This window comes from Leptodactylus fuscus, chromosome 4, assembly GCF_031893055.1.
Source record: "Leptodactylus fuscus isolate aLepFus1 chromosome 4, aLepFus1.hap2, whole genome shotgun sequence".
Lineage (NCBI taxonomy): Eukaryota > Metazoa > Chordata > Amphibia > Anura > Leptodactylidae > Leptodactylus > Leptodactylus fuscus.
This window is the reverse complement of record NC_134268.1, coordinates 35,363,859-35,384,410: the sequence shown is the minus strand read 5'-3', so window position 1 is coordinate 35,384,410 and position 20,552 is coordinate 35,363,859. Positions and strand designations below refer to the sequence as shown.

At 45.9% G+C, this 20,552-nt stretch overlaps 2 protein-coding genes across 2 annotated transcripts in view; one reads left to right on the top strand and one right to left on the bottom strand.

The window, feature by feature from the left end:
* Positions 1–14,540, top strand: part of VPS13B (vacuolar protein sorting 13 homolog B) — a 705,368-nt gene extending 690,828 nt beyond the window's left edge. Inside the window, exons 59-62 of the mRNA XM_075270303.1 lie at positions 4,079–4,255; positions 6,855–6,957; positions 9,519–9,768; positions 10,703–14,540. Coding sequence (XP_075126404.1) covers positions 4,079–4,255; positions 6,855–6,957; positions 9,519–9,768; positions 10,703–10,951 — 779 coding nt within the window. The 3' untranslated portion in view covers positions 10,952–14,540. The remainder of the gene's footprint in view (positions 1–4,078; positions 4,256–6,854; positions 6,958–9,518; positions 9,769–10,702) is intronic.
* Positions 14,541–16,413: 1,873 nt separating this feature from the next.
* On the bottom strand, positions 16,414–19,673 carry COX6C (cytochrome c oxidase subunit 6C). Its single transcript, XM_075272095.1, has 4 exons — positions 19,557–19,673; positions 18,076–18,206; positions 17,354–17,488; positions 16,414–16,569 (listed from the first exon to the last, which is right to left on the bottom strand). Exons 2-3 carry the CDS (start codon positions 18,187–18,189, stop codon positions 17,366–17,368), a joined length of 237 nt encoding a protein of 78 aa, XP_075128196.1. The 5' UTR covers positions 18,190–18,206; positions 19,557–19,673; the 3' UTR covers positions 16,414–16,569; positions 17,354–17,365.
* Positions 19,674–20,552: the final 879 nt, after the last annotated feature.

The following is a 20,552-nucleotide window of genomic DNA, read 5'->3' as shown; positions in this document are numbered from 1 at the left end:
CAAACAGGTGGTATAAATCCAGACTGGGCAGGCTAAAGACCAATTATCATCCAGCATCAGCCACTGTGATAACTTGGCACATTTACAGACTACACTAGCTGTTAGTAAATCGGGGCCGTTACCTCTCTGCAGGCTCTCTCCTTTTCCTTCTTAGACCTCATGAACATGACCGAGTGTGTTTCCGATGTGGGGCCGAGTGTTCAGCGGAGTACACTCAGATGACACTTGAAGTGACATGCGGGTGCAATCCGTTACGCATTCATGTCTATAGGGCTCCTGATCCATTCTGTTCCAATGAGACGTAGTAGATTAGATCCAGCATAATAATCATCTGTGTCATCAGAATGGATTAGAAGCCCCCATAGACATGAATCAAGTGTCATCTGAGTGAATTCCACTTCAAACTTGACCCCACATCGGAACCACACTGTCATGTGCATGCGGTCTTATAGGTATTCCAACAAAGCTGCTACCTGGATCAGGTTACAACAGCCGTAGAAGCTCTGGCTGCTGTAACTTACAGACAGACAGAAAAGGGAGAGGGGAGGCAGAAGTATCAGGAGAAGACCCATAACCAGAGCTGGAATGCCCATTGTTGTCATTAGACGTATATTCCCTATAGGGGGTTGGATACATGTGGTTTGTGGGTTTGTCCTATATGTTCCTTGTTACACAAACTGATCTTCTTCAGATCATTGCACTGGAGATTTTTGCCTTTTGTCCCTGACTAGGGGACAGTATGACATCTATTTCTGCCCTCATAGATGACCCATAGGTGATAATATAGAGGTCCTAGTCATCGCCTTCACACGTTCGCTCATCACGTGTATGGATTTCACTTCACATGACCCTAATTTACCACTAAAGGGATTCTAAGTGTAAAATCTAACATGAGACTTTGGCTGTGCGCTCCGCACGCCTCCTGGTGACCTCAGTGTGAAGCCAGGACACTGCCGAGCCTACGATTATGTGTGCTCAGTTATTAGCCCCCGGGGTCGCCGCGCGTCCAGATCTCTCCTAATCGCATTCTATTCAATCGAATACAGACGACCCTAATTAGGAATCCAGAACAAGGTCCGGGATGAGTGATGAGGTAGGTACAAGCGTGAGAACAGCCATCTTTACGAAGCCCCCACGTATTGGATTGCGTCCGCTCCAAAGCAAACAGCGGCCATAGATTCCCCATTGATGTCTACAAGCATGATGCACAAGCAGAAATATTCTAGTGTTATTGGAGATAGCAGGCCTGGCCGTGTCACTGACAGATTGTTGAATGTCACCTCCGGCTACAAAAGCCTTTTAAATCTCCATAGTCCAAAATATCTCAAGAAAAACGAGAAGAAAAGCAAAAAAATAAAAAAGCAATACCATTAAATTGCCGGGAATGACTGCGTCCCATGGTAAAGTTAATATTCTCTCCTTCACTCCAAAGAAATTAAGTGTTTCAGTCCCGGCCGCAACGTGATCGGATTTCATGAGGGCTATTGGTTTTTAAACAACAAAGGCCATAAAGACAGAAGTAGAAATATATGTCATGTATTGGCCGCAGCAGATACTGATGTGTCATATGGGAGATGAATAATGTGCTCGCCGCAGCAGAGCCGGCAGGTCAGGAGCGGGGACAGGACATCCATCACACCAGAGAACCATGGGGGTTGTAGTCAGTGCAGAAACCTACATACAGGGCACTTAAAGGGAATGGGTCACCATAGTGATAAAATAGTGAAACAGATCGCTATGCTCTAATCCACGTAGAGTTTGTTTATTCTACTGTATGTACATGATGATGGGGGCGGCCATCCTGCCTTAGCGTCTTGTCTGCTGGGTTAACAGCATTTAGTGATCTGCTTTACAGCAGTCCCATGGTTATAGGAGCTGACTCACTGGGGTCTATGGGAGAGACTAGAGGCATGCTCTATGCAGGGGAGTAGATAAGCTGTGACATCATCTATTATCAGCAGTGTATGTAACGATGCAGTGGTGTTATCCATAGAGGTGTTATCTTCCATTTGTAATTCTATCTGGGATGCAAATAAGGTGATTGCTGCAAAGGAAACCCTTATAGAATTTGCAAGTGATGGTCTGTAATTAGGTTTAGTGGCCAGAGTGAAAATTACAGGATTTACACAGTTACATGGTTGATGAGGTTGGATGAAGACATAGGTCGATCAAGTCCAACCTATAAACATACAGTGTTGATCCAGAGGGAGACAAAAAAAAAATCATCAGGCTTATGCCAATTGCCCCATGTCAGGGAACGAAATTCCAAATACAGCAATCAGTATAAAACCCTGAATCAACTAGTCTTTACCATAATGTAGAACCCATGGGAAGTTGGGACGGGGGAAAAATAAATCACCAAAAATTCTTTAAAAAATGTTTAAGAATAAAGTCCACAGCTTCATCTGTCACTCTAATGCTCTCTAGCGCCCCCCACACACAGTATAATGCTCTCCAGCGGCCTATACATATAGTATATCCAGTGGCCTACACACATAGTATAATGCTTCCGACGGCCCCCACACACACCCAGTATAATGCTCTCCAGTGTCTACACCACACAGTATAATGCTCTCCAACGGCCCCCCACACACAGTATAATGCTCTCCAGTGTCCACACCACACAGTATAATGCTCTCCAGTGTCCACACCACACAGTTTAATGCTCTCCAGTGTCCACACCACACAGTATAATGCTCTCCAGTGTCCACACCACACAGTATAATGCTCTCCAGTGTCCACACCACACAGTATAATGCTCTCCAGTGTCCACACCACACAGTTTAATGCTCTCCAGTGAACAAACACAAAGTATAATGCTCTTCAGTGGCCCACACACAGTATAATGTTCTCCAGTGGCCTACACACATAGTATATCCAGCGGCCCCACACACAGTATAATGCTTTCCAACGGCCCACACACACACACAGTATAATGTTCTCCAGCGGCCTACACACATAGTATATCCAGCGGCCCCACACACAGTATAATGCTCTCCAGTGGCCCCACACACAGTATAATGCCGTCCAGTGGCCCCACACACAGTATATTGCCGTCCAGTGGCCCCACACACAGTATAATGCCGTCCAGTGTCCACACCACACAGTATAATGCTCTCAAGCAGCAGACGCTCACAGTATTATGCTCTACAATGGCCACACACACACAGTATTATGCTCTCCAATGGCCACACACACACAGTATTATGCTCTCCAGTGGCTACACACACACAGTATAATGCCGTCCAGTGTCCACACACACAGTATAATGCTCTCCAGTGGCTATAACACACAGTATAATGCTCTCCGGCAGTCTACACACAGTATAATGCTCCCCAGCGACCACACAACACCATCTTGTCACGTGGCAGTGTGTTCCAGGTCTATCTGCTTTTTTTTTTTTTTTTTTTGCTAAAGAGGCAGCACAGCAATGGGGTTGTTGGCAGACGGTGCCATGACTGGTCACTTCTTAGATCTCTGAGCAGTGCAGTTTGTTTCATTACATTATCACCTATCAAATCTCTCCTGGCTGTTCCTAGTCACCTCCCATGTATACCCTCCTTGTTTCTTTGCATATCCCTGCAGTACTACTAAAAAATACCATTTGTCCCTTAGCGAAGGTAGTGGAAGTACTGCAGTCATATAATGGGTCCATATACGTGATCACTAGTGCACTGAGGATTATTGGCTGTGTGCAGAGTCTCGGTGTACAGTATCCTGGGAGATGAGGGTTCACAACGCTTACGAGACTCACAGCAGATCAAGAGCAGGCTAATAAAACTTCATCCCTGAGGGATCATGGGAAATGTAGTCTGCAATAGGGAAAACGTATCAGAGGGAATCAAGATGACAGGTAACCCATAAATGGCACATCAAATAAAACCGGTATACACAAGGTACACAGAAGAGCCTGTACATTATGATTAAGAATAGCCTGTGCTGCACCATACAGGCAGAAAGTGTTTTCTGGAGTGCTTCCTTAATCCGTACAGAACCTCGGACCTACAAGACATGTGGTGATGAAGGAGGACGGACCTTTAAGCAGTCTAAAGCTTATAACATTGTATTGTTGTTTCAGGTGCAATCGCTGGCATTGTAGATCAGCCCATGCAGAACTTTCAGAAAACATCCGAGGCTCAGGCTTCTGCTGGACACAAGGCCAAAGGGGTCATCTCTGGCGTGGGGAAAGGGATTGTCGGCGTTTTCACAAAGCCAATCGGAGGCGCAGCAGAACTCGTGTCACAGACAGGATACGGTAAGTGGCGCAACCACTGGGGGACTCACCAGAAACTCACAAACCAAAAAAAAATCAGTGATAATAATAATAACTGGATCTCCCATAAAGCTGCATAAGATGTCACTGGCCCATATATGTGTATGTATATACTGTACAGGAAGTATGTCACAGTGCAGGGGGGATAAAGGGAACAGGGGAGAAGGAAATGAACAGAAAAGAGTTATAGTAGTAAAAGTCATTGGCCGGTCTAGAAGTGTTTCTAGAGCACATGTAAAACTGTGGATATTGTGAATTAATCTAATTATCTGGGGTGGCGCAGTCTAGAAAACTGGTGCAGCTCCAGAAAAGTCCTGCAAATCTGCTAAGCATTGGTTGTATGACTTCTCCTCTCTATCTGGGGACTCTAGTCATTGAATATCCCAGTTTTTGGATCACTCTTTTTGCTCAGCTTATTTCCTATCTAGTGAAATACCACCTTTCATTTTGGGTGACACTCCTCCACTGAGCATAGTTGGAATTTTTTAATTAATTAAATAAAAAATTTAATTAAATAAAAAAATGAATTAAAAAATTAGTGCCGCCATTTCTGAGAAGTCAGTGCAGTGAGTTTTGGTTCTTGAAATGCTGACAAGACTCTCTAATGTCAAGTGAGTGGTGTCAGGCAGGCAGGTGTGACTAAGCGCTAACACTGCCTCCTCTGTTTGGAGCTATAAACCACACCCCCTTGCCTGCTCCTGTCTGACACCACCCGCTAGAGCAGGGATCCTCAAACTGCGGCCCGAGGGCCACATGCGGCCCGCCAAGCACTTCTGTCTGGCCCCGCCGACAACGCCGGCAGGCGTGCATTTATAATGAAGCTCTTGGGGAGCTCGGGCCAGGCCATGGAGCGCACTTCACTTTACCTATTGCAGGGCACCGCTCCCGATGTCTGTGCGACCTGCTCTGCCTCCGGCCCACTGTTTAAAAAGTTTGAGGACCCCTGCCATAGAGAGTCTAGATAGTATATTAGGCACCAAAACTAACTGCACAGATTGCTCAGGAATGGTGGGGACTAGAGAAAAAATTCCAACTGTTCCAAAATCAGTGGAGGTATAAGAAAAAACAGCACCGAGCAGATCTTCGTGTATTATCACCTGTTAGTGGGATAACGTATGACAAATAGCTCCTCACCTGGCAAGGTTGTGAAGAGGTCACAACAACCTTTTCAGCATATATTGCTCACTCCAATGGTGAGGTAAACAGGCAGCCGCTGAGACGTCGGGACAACAGGATGTAGTGGATCAGCCTCCTCCAAGGAACCGGCAACAAAACAGCGCTCACCCGGAAATGATTGGATCACCTTTATTAGTACAACGCATTTCGGGCCACAAAAAGGCCCTTTCTCATGATAAACCTCTCCAGGCCTTTCTCAGCTTACTAACTAAAATCCCACAGCCCGATCCTTCCCTGCCCCATAGACATTAGATGGTGGGTTGGTTCAGCTGATATATCGGGTATGGCCAGTACGGGGGTGAGTGTCTATAAATACTTGGCGTCCGTTCTAGCAGAATTGGACAAGGATCTGTCCGTCATCTTAATGTGAGTGCCTCGGTCTGCAGCGCTGAGCGATATATGGCCGGTGATAATGGAATTAGGGAGTAGAGCGCAGTAAATTCTGAGAGCGATTACATTTCAAGCTGTGCATTAAACTCTTCCTAATGTTGGTGAAATCCATGAGCAAATGTTACTTTTTTCCCCCTATTTAAATCTTTACGAACTGGGATGTATATTTCACAGTGGAAAAAGCAGTGCGCGTCCCCTCCCATCAGCAGAACATATTCTCCGTGTCTGGCGTTCCAGGGAATTCATCCCCCATAAAACCATTTTATAGGATCGCTGAAGGTTTTACTAACCACTAATTCTTGCAGTAATGACCATGCCTCATTTATTAAACCTTTACAAGCCATCACAATGCGCACATGTTGTCTCCTCTTCTCCTCTCGCAGTCGCCCTTGCGCTCGCTGGCACCCGCTGCCGCATCCCCAAAACCACATGTCCCTGGAGGGCTCATAAACCTATATGGATCCATGTTTAACAGCTGGATTAAGTAACTTCTCTATAAATACTGTATCTAGGCAAACTGTTTGTTTTTTCAATTTTACCATCCATGACACGTATGGAGAAGAATTTTCTTTCTAAGGGAGGACGGTAACTCCAGGCCGAGTCCTTCTCTTTCTGCGGGGCTTGTAAACGATGTGTGCGATACCCGCCGGACATGGCCGCCTCTCAAGAGTATTAGGTTTCCTCTAATTGCTAATACAAGGTTGCCTTTCAGACATTCATTTGCTTGGATTTAGACTAATGCAACATCATGAGGTTTAAGTGCACGGCCATTGCATTTTAATGCTACATGTTGCAGAAGTGGCTTCCAAAGAAATGAGCTCATTGGGAAGGACTTTGGGGCTGAATATGGAGCTTTGTATAAGGATATGCCATGTGTGTAACACGGGATTGTGTGTAGCCCTGCCGTCCCTGACTCTTGACATTATGGTATAGGGTAAAAAGGATGTCGGGGGTTAATGCGGCCTAACATGAAGTGTGTCCAGTCTAAGCGTCAATCTCTCTGTTCCTCCTTCAGGGATATTACATGGGGCCGGTCTCTCTCAGCTTCCTAGACAGCGTTACCTGCCCAGCGACCTGCAAACCCAGAATGAACCCAACAGTCACGTGAAATATGTCTGGTAAGGTTATTCCTGGTGATATTGGCCTGGTCTTAGCGGCATTATGGGCATGTAGGGTAGGCACCCCTAGCAGTCTATCAGATCCTACTGTACAGACATGGCCGCCGCTGCCTTTACACTAATTTGGTTAAGAACTTGCAGTTTTCACAAAACAAATTTCAATGCAACTTGGCAGGCTGCAATTCACAACATAACCACTAGGGGGCCACACATATAGGATATAGATCTAGTGACAGAATATCACGAGAACATGTTTTATTCTGGTCCTCCAACGCCAAACATGTTGGGGTATATTAAGGTAGGTAAGGACACATCTGTACCACTATGATATGTCTTCTGTGTCACACAGAGATCTGTTATGAAGGTATTCTCTCCTCCATACGTTGCTTATAGAAAAAGGCATTCCGTTGTATATGGAGACGTATAGAGTATTAACATAGCAATAGGTACTACCTTATAGCACTAAACAGGTTCATATAGCGGCAATTATCAGCACTACAAGTCCCAGCATGCACTATAGCTCTGCTCTTCTTGGCGATACTTATAAAAGTGACTGGTGTATGCTGGGAGTTGTAGTTCCACAACAGCTGGAGTGTTGAGGGTTGCTAACCCCTATATTGTATTAGTCAATGGGATCCGCCAGGCTCTATGTTACCGCTATTGTAGCAGCTCTTCTCTCCAGTGCAATGCCAGTGTGAACCTAGTGTAAACCTAGTGTAAGACAATTCTGTATTCAATGAGAAGTTGTTAGACGGCGTCTTTGTGTAACCTATTTATTTCTTGACATGTATTTTCAGTTATAAAACCACTTTCTTTTCATAATTGAGCAATTCAGGAGAATATAGTTACATAGAAGTCTATGGAGAGTGGAGGGAGAGGCTGCTGGAAAAACATACAAATAACTACTGAATCTTCAGGATACGCCTGTACAACTGCACAGAATGAGTTAATAAATCCGTTACCAGCCTCCTGCCCCTCCATAGACTTCTGTGTGTGGGATGAGGCAGACTGTACACTCACCGGCCACTTTATTAGGTACACCTGTCCAACTGCTCGTTAACACTTAATTTCTAATCAGCCAATCACATGGCGGCATCTCAGTGCATTTAGGCATGTAGACATGGTCAAGACAATCTCCTGCAGTTCAAACCGAGCATCAGTATGGGGAAGAAAGGTGATTTGAGTGCCTTTGAACGTGGCATGGTTGTTGGTACCAGAAGGGCTGGTCTGAGTATTTCAGAAACTGCTGATCTACTGGGATTTTCACGCACAACCATCTCTAGGGTTTACAGAGAATGGTCCGAAAAAGAAAAAACATCCAGTGAGCGGCAGTTCTGTGGGCGGAAATGCGTTGTTGATGCCAGAGGTCAGAGGAGAATGGCCAGACTGGTTCGAGCTGATAGAAAGGCAACAGTGACTCAAATAGCCACCCATTACAACCAAGGTAGCCAGAAGAGCATCTCTGAACGCACAGTACGTCGAACTTTGAGGCAGATGGGCTACAGCAGCAGAAGACCACACCGGGTGCCACTCCTTTCAGCTAAGAACAGGAAACTGAGGCTACAATTTGCACAAGCTCATCGAAATTGGACAATTGAAGATTGGAAAAACGTTGCCTGGTCTGATGAGTCTCGATTTCTGCTGCGACATTCGGATGGTAGGGTCAGAATTTGGCGTCAACAACATGAAAGCATGGATCCATCCTGCCTTGTATCAACGGTTCAGGCTGGTGGTGGTGGTGTCATGGTGTGGGGAATATTTTCTTGGCACTCTTTGGGCCCCTTGGTACCAATTGAGCATCGTTGCAACGCCAAAGCCTACCTGAGTATTGTTGCTGACCATGTCCATCCCTTTATGACCACAATGTACCCAACATCTGATGGCTACTTTCAGCAGGATAATGCACCATGTCATAAAGCTGGAATCATCTCAGACTGGTTTCTTGAACATGACAATGAGTTCACTGTACTCCAATGGCCTCCACAGTCACCAGATCTCAATCCAATAGAGCATCTTTGGGATGTGGTGGAACGGGAGACTTGCATCATGGATGTGCAGCCGACAAATCTGCGGCAACTGTGTGATTCCATCATGTCAATATGGACCAAAATCTCTGAGGAATGCTTCCAGCACCTTGTTGAATCTATGCCACGAAGAATTGAGGCAGTTCTGAAGGCAAAAGGGGGTCCAACCCGTTACTAGCATGGTGTACCTAATAAAGTGGCCGGTGAGTGTATATAGATAACAGTTTGAATATAAGGAGGAGGAGAGCAGACTGACACATGGAGAAGGAAACAGATTTCTTTAATAAGATATATGACAAAGTTTCTTCTTTTCACCTGTCTTATACATTTATGAGAAGTGGTTTTATATCCGGAGGTGCACTAGAAGTACCACAAGAGCCATCTGCTATATAGTTTTAAGTGGCTTCTGGTAACATGGTTCATGTACAACATCAGGGATCTGGAGAGATTGATCTCATACTCACAGGAGGCTGCTGCGCCATTATATATATTATATATGATATATTATTTATGGTGCTGATTTCTTCTGCTCTCCAGGAAAATGCTGCAGTCTCTGGGTAGGCCGGAGCTGCACATGGCTCTGGACGTGGTCATTGTCAGCGGCTCTGGCCAGGAGTATGTTGGCTGCCTGCTGCTCACCTCAGAGGTTCTCTTTGTGGTCAGTATCAGTGAGGACACCCAACAGCAAGCCTTCCCCGTCACCGAGATAGACTGTATGGAGGACCCGGCCTCGGAGAACTGTCTCCTGGTGCAGCTCAAGCAGCAGCCTGTGACCAGCGAGCTGGAGGTAAGTGGCACAGTCATACCCATGTGGGGGCAGCGCACACACACACACACATATATATATATATATATATATATATATATATATACATACACACACACCATACACTGCCTTGTTCTGATGGTTAGATAATAAATACAATATTTTTCCCCACCTTTTCCTTTATACAAGCACAACTTGTAGGTCAGGTAGCCCAAGTTCAGCTCTTCAGGTATCTGAGGTTTAGGTACACCATGTTGTCTTGTACAGGGAGTGATTTCTATGAACGCTTTATTTAGACAAGTTTCCATTATCCTTATTATAAATATCTGGTTACTCCAAGGGGGCCTTAGCCTAGACCATCAGTACTGAATTAGTGGGGGCAGAATCCTAGAAACCTCACCTATCAGCTCTATGAAGGAGCCATGTCCCCTTCATTTCTCTGGACTAGCGCCACTTGTACAGCTCTGGTTGTGCATGGTACTGCAGGTAAGATTGAACAACCATAAGGAGCGGTGCCTGACTATACAACAAAGCAGCGGCTAATTCATTGTGAGTCTGATCCCACCAGTCATATGCCCTTCATACTGAAGAGTAACTTTTCACGTCTGAAATCTGTCCATCAGCGGGTGGTCTAGATCCTGATAATAGGGGGGCTGAATCGCTCAGGAGCCCTGTGTTCCTTTGGCTGTGCAGGACTGTTTTTTGGAGAGGTGGGCTAGTGCACCCCCTGCCCACATCTTTGGATTAGAAGAGCATTACACTCACAGCTGAGGGGACACAGAGCTCAGGTGAGCAGTTTTCTCTTAAGTTTCCAAGATCTTTGGGGGTCTCAGGAGCCAGACCCCTATAAATCTAAACATACACTGACATAAGGCTGCTGTGACATGAAAGCCATTACCTACATTACTAACACAAAGGAACAGGAAAGCGTCTCATGATCTTCTCTCTCTCACAGTGTGACGGGACCAGAGAGCGCCTCTCTGAGCAGCAGTACAGCCGACTGGTGGACTACGTGGCAAAAAGTTCCCCTCACCTGATCCCCAGCCAGTCCTCACTCCACATCGCTGCCCAGGTAGTAGCGGCCGAACCGCCACCATCCAACATAAAGACTTACCAGTTCCTGGTGGCGGCCGCCTTCGCCAGAGTCTTCATTAGCAAATTCAAGATGGTGAAGAATAAGGCCCTGCAGAGAGGGTTTTACTGAGCGACCTCTACACTATATCATTGTTCTAACCTCCGCTCATGAGGGGGCCACAGCCAGAAACTATTTATTATCGGGAGACCCTCTAGAAATGTCCATGAGATTATATCAGACACTATGTATCCTATAAGGACAACCCTCACTAGGAATAACACACAAGACATATCGTTCTCCATGTTATATCTTTTATATAAAGCTCTATAGGTGACTGTGTCCTCCAGTATGGGGTGTGATGGGCACTACTAGATGTGATACAGTCAGAGACGACCCCTCAGAGTCCTCCAGAGTTGGCTGCATACAAGTATACAATTTATCAGCCAGCATAACACTTGGCAGCCATCTTTTTTGAACCCCAGGTTAGTGGGTGAGGTGGGGACATTCTGTGGTAAGACTTGTCATCTTAAAATCTCCTCGGAAAACACTACAGCGAGTCTCTCCCAGCCTAAAATAATTGTTTACAGGGAAAAATGTTGTTACAGAGCTGAGAATGTAAGATAGGAATACAATGAAGTAATACTCACCTCTCTCATGGTGGATGTCTGGGCCGCTAAGGGGGCGTTCACACTAGCGTCGGTGTCCGACAGCTAGTGTCTAATGCTAATGTCCGCGGAAGATTTTAGCATTGGACACTAGCTGTGTCTGTTTGCAATTTGCATGATTTTAAATGGGACATCATGTAGTGTCCTTAAGTGTCCGTGGGTATCCGTTTACAAAAGTGTCCGATTTTTCAAGCGGACAGCAAAATCCTACATGTAGGATTTAGCTGTCTGCTTGAAAAATTGGACACCTTTGTAAACAGACACTACATAGTGTCCCATTTAAAATCATGCAAATTGCAAACGGACACAGTTAGTGTCTGATGCTAAAATCTTCCGTGGACATTAGCATTAGACACTAGCTGTCGGACAGCGACACTAGTGTGAACCCTACTTAAGGAGTTCCTGACTTGGCCTGTAGGTGGCGCTGCCTCAGCTCCTGGCATGTTAGCGGTCTGGCCCGCCATCCCATAACACCTAATACACTTTCCGCCTCAGCATAGTCCAAAAACAATAAGGTCCCAAGTACATGACCGAGTGTGCGAGTTACAGAGTCTGATCGTTATAGAGCAGGTCCGATCCTGCACTGACAACGGAAACAAACCCTCTATTGAAATCAATGTGGTGTGGAAGACGCTCGTCATATGAGAGCATATAGATAAATAATCCGCCCCTCTCAGTCATGTGCATGAGGTCTAGGGTAAACTACTTCTCCTAAGTACCCATACATTTTAGGAATTCCCCTCACTGATCCCCTGGTTGTCTCTACTTCCTGGTATGCCGACACACAGGAAATACCAGCTCAGCCAATCACTGGCTGCAGTGTTGACTTTCCTCACCTCGTGATTGGCTGAACATCGAGGGACCAGGAAGTAGAGAGAGACCAGTGAGGGATCGGCGAAGTGACTAAAGATCTTCCATGTCATAGATAGAACAACTTCTGATCAGATCCCTTCTGACCTCTACAATGAGGAGGTTATGGCGCTGTACACATTAGGGTTGGCACATTATGTATAACCCTTTATCTAGAGATTCCCAGTGATGGCGTCTGACCACACACGAGACAGTAAACCACTGGAGGTCTAGACTCCACGAGATGGCTCAAGGGTGGACGTCCTCTTCTAAGGTGTGTCAGTAATAAAGGCAAAACCGGGCGTCTGACATTATTATCTGACATGACAGACTGAGCTCTGCTACATCTGTACGGACAAATAGTCACAATATAAAAATCTGATGACAAAATCTTAATGTTTTGGGCTTTTACGAAATTCTAGATTTTATTAAATGATTATTATGTTTTGTAATAAAAGGCCTGAGTTGTTGAAGAGGGAGGCCGATGTTCTGGTTTATTGGTAGTCCGCCATCTACCTCGTATACAGTACCTCGGGCCTCCAGGATGTCGCTGGTTACTACATATATTACTGGTTGACGGCTCAAAATGTTAACATTTAGACAAACAAGATGGCTGCTCTTTTTATTATTATTTGGTTGGGGCGTTCCTTTAACTAAGGGGGTTGGAAACAGAAATGTATGCAAGTAATATAAATGTATTAGCAAAGTCTTCTCTGCCGTCCTCATGTCACTGCTAGTCTGAAAATGGCCGCCGACGGAGTTTCGTGACCCAACCCTCCATTGGTCTCCTCTATTACAAAGAAAAAACCTCTGCAGCTGATAGTGCAGCCAAACACTGAAATAAAAAAAGTTTACTTTTTTTTGGTACAATTCCGAAATGTTGCACAAAAATTGCAATTTTTTAATTTAAATTTTTAAAGTTCCAAGTTCAAAAGTATCATCATTTCTGGTAGGTTTCTGATGTAAACGATGCCAGTAATGGCTGCAGTTATGTTGTAGGTTTCTGTTTAGGCGCTTGGACCCCGGCGGCTGCACCTACTTATAAAGTGGGAGCAGACTATATGAGCCCGGCTGTATACAGGAGAGTAGTATACGTGTAGTGCGTGTTGGCTGATGGATAGGTCTGGGCGCACTCCTCTCTGTCTGCTGTCTCTTCATCAGGAACCACAAAAACATCGTGATTTTTTTTTTAGCCTGTGTTGGGCCAGTCATTTACCATTTAGTTTGACACATTTCACAGCTCTCTGCTCCCAGTTCTGTTCTCCATATAGTGGCTGGTGAGATCAGCTGATCGGTGGGGGTTCCAGCTGTCACACCCACACAGATCTGATAAGGATAGGTTGTGAATATCATTTGCCCAAAACCCCTTTTAAGTGTACAGGGGGGCTTTATATAAGATCATTTAGGACTTAAACGCATCAAGGGTGGAGGATGGGCTTATAAAAGGAACTCTCCATATTAAGGGCGTTCCTGTTTTCTTAGTTAGCTCAGGAGGACACAACACTACCATGTAGCACAGGCCTATAGAAATACCACCTTATCCACCTGAAGATTCCTCTGCTGTTAATAAGATTCTCCAGGATTGTAAAAATATTACAAAGTGACCCATTCTAAGATTTACACATCAATAAGACGTGTGGGGGCGACTGTCAGGCTGCAGCTTTATATATATATATACACATATATATCATACTATAACTAAAGGGATGGGATGAGACTGAAAGAACAAAACATGGCTGCTTCCTTCTAGGAACCGCACTGCACATGTCCATGGTCTGCATCCATAGGGAACATTGTGTATGTCTGGTCTGCCCCGGGAATCAGGTTAGAGTAGTCATCCCTGAGAAATGTGACTTGTGAGGAGGTGACATGAAGCGTCTGCCTGCTCATATCTATATATCCCTTATCATCCCTGTCTGTGCACTCCAGGAGGAGCCTTCTCTGGGAACGCTACGTATAAGTGGTGCCTTTGTACTACGCAGGACCAATGTATTGCACTTTATGTACCAATATCTTGAATTTCAGGTAAGATCCCCTCCCCCCGCTGTTGACGTGATGTGTGATGCCAATTACAAGCCATGTCCCAGGTATATACGAGCACATATAGAATGTGTAAATAGAGGTTTGGACTGGAGAGAATCTTTATATGATCTATTTCATAGAACTGAACCAATGTATATTACTGGATATCATCTATATTTCAAAAATAAAAGTGATATTGTAAAGTGATGTCTGGACTGCGGTGTCTGTGTCTTGTGGCTTCTAACAAACCTAAGGAGACGTCCATACTAAGGGTAAGTTCACACTGACATTTTTGGATCAGAACTGAGGTGTAGGCCGCCTCAGGTTCCAATCCAAAAACTGGATAGCCGTGACTGAAAGCTGGTGCACTGCACTGGCATCCAATTGTGCACTCTGCTCCGGATTAGGCCCAATGAATGACCCTAGTCCAGAGGAGGGAGAGTCTTCAGGCCGAATCGTGAGGCAAAACATCCTGAAGAATGAGCAGCTCGCTTCTTTTTTCTGGGAGCCGTTTTTTCCAGCTCCTGGAAAAAAAGACCTGAGTGGCTTCCATTGATTTCAATGGGAGCTGTCTTTTTGGTCAAGGTTTTGAGGCGGATACGGCGTCAAAACCCTGACCAAAAAAACTCTGTGTGACTTTACCCTAACACAGTCTAACCCTCCGCGCTGGTCTTTGGGATCAGTGACAAGCTCATCGCCTTGATAAGTCTAAATCCCCCCCCAGCAAGTAAAGAATTGTCTAGCAAAACTGGGAGATTCTGCCTAAAAATTAAATTACTTTTTCTTGTTTTAACAAAAAAAAAAAAAAAGGCAGAGTCTGCATACAGACACCAGCACTTTGCTTTAAAAACCCATTGACATGAATGAGAACAGAGAGACACCGAGCAGACCTTATAGTGTAGTACATTGTGTATCTTATATCAAGATGTCACAGCATATACGTAATTGACCAGATGGCCTCTCACCTGCTGTGGTTGTGAATGATGGTCACAACCACATAAAACATTTATCACATGTGCACAGGTGGAGGGAGCAGCGCGTCTTACCCGCAACAGTCAACCAGAGATCACCCGGGAGAGAACAATGGAGAGGAGAGAAGGGCAGGAACGACGGCGCTCACAGGTCAAAAATGTCGACGTTTATTGGAAAAGGCACAGCACAATAAAATACACTGCGATTTGGGCTGTATATAGCCCTTCTTCAAGTGCATGAACTAGTAACCAAAAACAGAATAAAAAGTAGAAATATTCAGCACATTAATAAAAAACAAATACCAAATCATTGCCTGTTATTTTTTCTTTCCTTGTACTTATCATAAATGAACATGCCTGTGACTCTACATTGGGTAACAACAGGCATGTTCATTTATGATAAGTACAGGGAAAGAAAAAATAAATAAAATAGGCAATGATTTGGTATTGTATTTGTTTTTGAATATTTCTACTTTTTATTCTGGTTTTGGTTACTAGTTCATGCACTTGAAGGGTTATATACAGCCCAAAATGCAGTGTATTTTATTGTGCTGTGCCTTTTCCACTTTTCCAATAAACTTCGATTACCCATTTTTGACCTGTGAGCGCTGTCGTTACTGCCCTTCTCTCCTCTCCATTGAAACGAATGGGGTTTTAAAATGTCCACTGGCAAGCCATCCCCAAGCTGATTTTCCTGCAATTTCGGCAGGCAGGCGGCAACACACGTGTGTATACCCCCTAAATTGTCACTGTCCTTTGTAACATAACTAGGGAATTGTAATTCCTGAAAATGGTCACCAGAGGGCAGCACTGAGCGCTCTTCAGCCCACCATACTGTGCATTACATGAGGACCTACCTGTAATACATCAGTGGTCCCTATGTCTGAGGACCAGTAACCATAAAAAGCACCAAATTAATCAAAGTCAGTTTAAGTTCACATCTGTATTGAAGACCACCACAGAACCCATCAGCTCTGAGGGGCATGTAATAAAGAATGAGAGCTTTATGAAGGACAGGGAGGTCCACAATACTACGGCGACCCATGAGGACCAGTCTGCTTACACATGTACACGTCACACAGAACAGGTTTAAGTGATATATTTAAGTACATTTACAGAGAATTGTAAAATCCAGTCCAGTGGCTTCACCATCACTGGTATCTGATCATGTTACATCAAGAATGGCCAGCACTGAATCCACATGGAGAATGGAGAATTGGTTCCAGGGTTATGGATCTTCCTAAAATGAAAAACGTCACAATATAAGCCACCGAAAGATTCAGATCTTAAGAAACAATGGACAGCCACAGACATAACAGACGACCACCATACTAACAGATGACCCCAGAACGAAGGACCCTTCAGCAGATGACATCTCAGGCCGGGAGGATTTCCAATATATGTCTACAGTGTATACCCAGTAGCTTATGTCCCCGTAAACCCTAACACCACAAAATCTGCATCATTTACCCTAGAAAAAGTTATACTAAGAAGGCTTTTTGGTTTTTCCACCCACACATGAAGGGGTAATGGGCCACTTGCTACAAAAAACTTCTGTTTCTGTGAAACCAGCACCTTAGGCCTTATTCACGTCAGTGATTTTTATAAGTGGACTGAGAACAGAACCGGTACAAACCCTTCCATTATATCCCATCTCTGTATAGTCTCCGCTCCTGATTTTAGCTCACAACCACAGACTACATGTGAATAAGCCCTTAGCAATCTGTCCCATCCAGAATAAAGACCAAGTAGGACAAAGCAATGAACACGAGTCCAAATACTTAAGGCAAACCCTGGGCCATCCAGCTCTGCACCAAGAATGGTCGCCACTGCCTGCTCGGTTACTCTTCCCTGGCTCGCACAAGCTAGCGCTGACTTCACACATCACTGACCACTCGCCATCCAGAGCACTGGACATGCAGAACATTTTATCAGGTTTCTCCCCTTTTGATTTTATTCAACCATTCAGACTAAGTCGCCAAAGTCAAGGTTTTATCCCTCCAACCAAATATCTTCCAACTCACCTGAATTTGGTCTTATTGTTTGGGACTCACACCCTGGAAGACTCCAGCGTCCCTCATGGCCTCAAACTCCTTCACTGCATCGTAGTTCTTATAAAAATTGGCATACGCCGTCTTCCTTGGTTCAGCCACGCCAAACTAGATCAATGGGATCAGAAAAGTGACAGGTTAAATGCAAGGCAGGCGACAATCTCCGCTTAGGGTGCATGCACACTACGTAACTACGTAACTACGAGGGGTCACCATGAAGTGGCTATATATATATATATATATATATATATATATATATATATATATATATAGTAAGAACCTCATGTTCAGTGTTGTAGAATTTGCTGGGAAGCACAAGATCAATGTATAAGACTGGGATGTGCGGGCTTTGTCTTTTTACCTTGTGGATATTGTTTGTTCAAAAGATTATCAGTTTTGAGGGGTCAAATCTGGTGATTGTCACCCATGTACCACTGACAGGTAGTAGTGCTTATGTATGTTCTGCACAGACCAGTCAAACAGAAATAAAACTTCTGCATGAGACCTATGCACAGCCATACACAGATCCAGTAGAACCTACAGACTTCTAGGCTTCCCCATAGAACTAGAGGTTATATGACGCTATAACACTGCCATGTGCACGAGGACCCCCAGAGGGATGAAAAGTGGTCCATGATGCAGGACACCCCCACCCCTGTCACATTAGATTTAGTCTATTTTACAGTTCACAATACCTTATATAATGCAACAACGCCTATTGAGAAGGCAAAGGCTCCGAAGATGTGGAATCTCAAGCGCTTGGCCAGGAGGCCCCTCATCTGAGGCTTGGACAGAAGAGCTTGTGACATGGTGACGATTGGTAAATCTGCAGAGGAAGAGACAGAACATTACAGAATGACAGACCCCACAATCGTGTACCCTGAACATTACAGGAGCAGTGACCCTGAACTGCTGCAAGAGGGTCACAGACCTCCAAGGTGACCTCGGGATGGACGGTAGGGAGCAGATCCCTAGAACTTCTGCAGCTGGAGAGACAAGTCTATAGAGTCATTTATTACTCTGGCAGACGTCAGTAAACCATCGCCCTTCATACAGTCGCACTGCGGGAGGCCGATGAAATGACAAGACAACCATTCCTCTGTCAAACCCCATAGTGGTCAGAGTCACTAGTGCTGCAACATCTAAGGGGTTAAACTGATCAGAGACCTGCACAGTCCGTCCATCAGCGCTGCCGGGGTACCAGGATCACAAAACCCACTCACGACACTACATAGTGGCCATCAAGGGGTTAACAGGTACAGCATACATTACACTGAGCTGTATACCACACTGTAGAGGTCACGGCTCCTTGTATACACTGAGCTGTGCTGTATACCACACGGCTCCTCATATACATTACACTGAGCTGTATACCACACTGTAGAGGTCACGGCTCCTTGTATACACTGAGCTGTGCTGTATACCACACGGCTCCTCATACACATTACACTGAGCTGTATACCACACGGCTCCTCATATACATTACACTGAGCTGTATACCACACTGTAGAGGTCACGGCTCCTCGTATACACTGAGCGGTGCTGTATACCACACGGCTCCTCATATACATTACACTATGCTGTATACCACACTGTAGAGGTCACGGCTCCTCATATACACTGAGCTGTGCAGGTTGGGCTCGGTTCACACCTACATTTGCAGCCGCTATTGTTTTATTATAACTGTCAAAACGGGATAAACCATTACAAGCCTGGGGGGGGGGGGGCACAGATTGATTGTGACCAGAGCCCGAGCACTAGACACATGTGACGTTCAGCAATGGCCCCCTGTACAGCTCCTGTGGCTGACACCAGAGAACACTAGCTGTCTGCTGGGGCTATGACACACATTGCTCCATAGACTATAGCAGGGGCAGCAGCATGGCGGCGGACACCACAGAGCTTCAGGCCCGCTATGACCTTGTCCCCTCAGGGGCCCCCACAGCATCAGCAGCACACGGGAGACCTGAGGCCTGGACAGACCCCGCACCTCAGGCCATCCTGTCACCTCCTCCAGGAAACAACGACCCACCGCAGGCCGCGACCGGCTGAATGACCCCGCACATCTGAGCCAATGCCGGGAAGTGCCTACAGAATCCCCGCCCTGACCAGCACCGCTCACCGGCACAAGCCGGAGCCCACAGCGGAGGACCGGCCATACCCCGCAGCCACTCACCTCCGCAGCGGGCGCTGTGTCCTTCTCGAATGAGACGAGACCGGGCGGAAATAGGGACAGATAACTCCGCCTCTTCCAGTACTACAAGTGCCGAGCAGGGACAAATCTGCTCAGAATGCGTGCTGTGACTGATGTGACTGCAGCTGTAGGGGTGGAAATGAAAGCAGTTATCTGATTGGTTACTATGGACAACACTTAAAGGGAACTTGTCACTAGGATTGATGCTCCTAAACCAGCAGCTTGTCACTGTGGTGCTGGGGATTAGGGTCCTAAATAGGGTTGAGCGATTGTGTTCGGAAAAAATCGGATTCCGATCGGCGATCGAGAAAATTTCACGATCGGAATTCCGAACACGATCTGTTTATGTGGGATCGAGATCAGTGATCTTTTCCCAAAATGCCTTCACACTGAGTATATAGTGTATATTCAGTGTGAAGCATACCTCCCAACCGTCCCGATTTCCGCGGGACAGTCACGATTTGGGTGACATGTCCCACGGTCCTGGTTGGAGGGAGGTATGTCCCGATTTCAACTCAGATCTGCGTCCAGAGGACGCAGATCTGAGTTGAACACATATGCGGCTGAAGGTCAGGTCAGCTCCTCGCTTCGCGGCTGCGCGCCTCTCTCCCTGACACATATGCGGCTGAAGGGAGGAGTTGACCTGAGCTGACCTGTGTCAGCTCCTCGCTTCAGCCGCATATGTGTCAGCGAGAGAGGCGCGCAGAGAGCGGCGAGGGAGCGGAGGAGAAGGTAAGTTTAATGTGCATGACACTGGGGGCAGAGATGGAGAGGACGGCATGACACTGGTGGCAGATGAAGGAGGGGACAGCATGACACTGGGGGCAGAGATGGAGAGGACGGCATGAAACGGGGGGGCAGAGATGGAGAGGACGGCATGACACTGGGGGCAGAGATGGAGAGGACGGTATGACACTGGGGGCAGATGAAAGAGGGGACAGCATGACACTGGGGGCAGATGAAAGAGGGGACAGCATG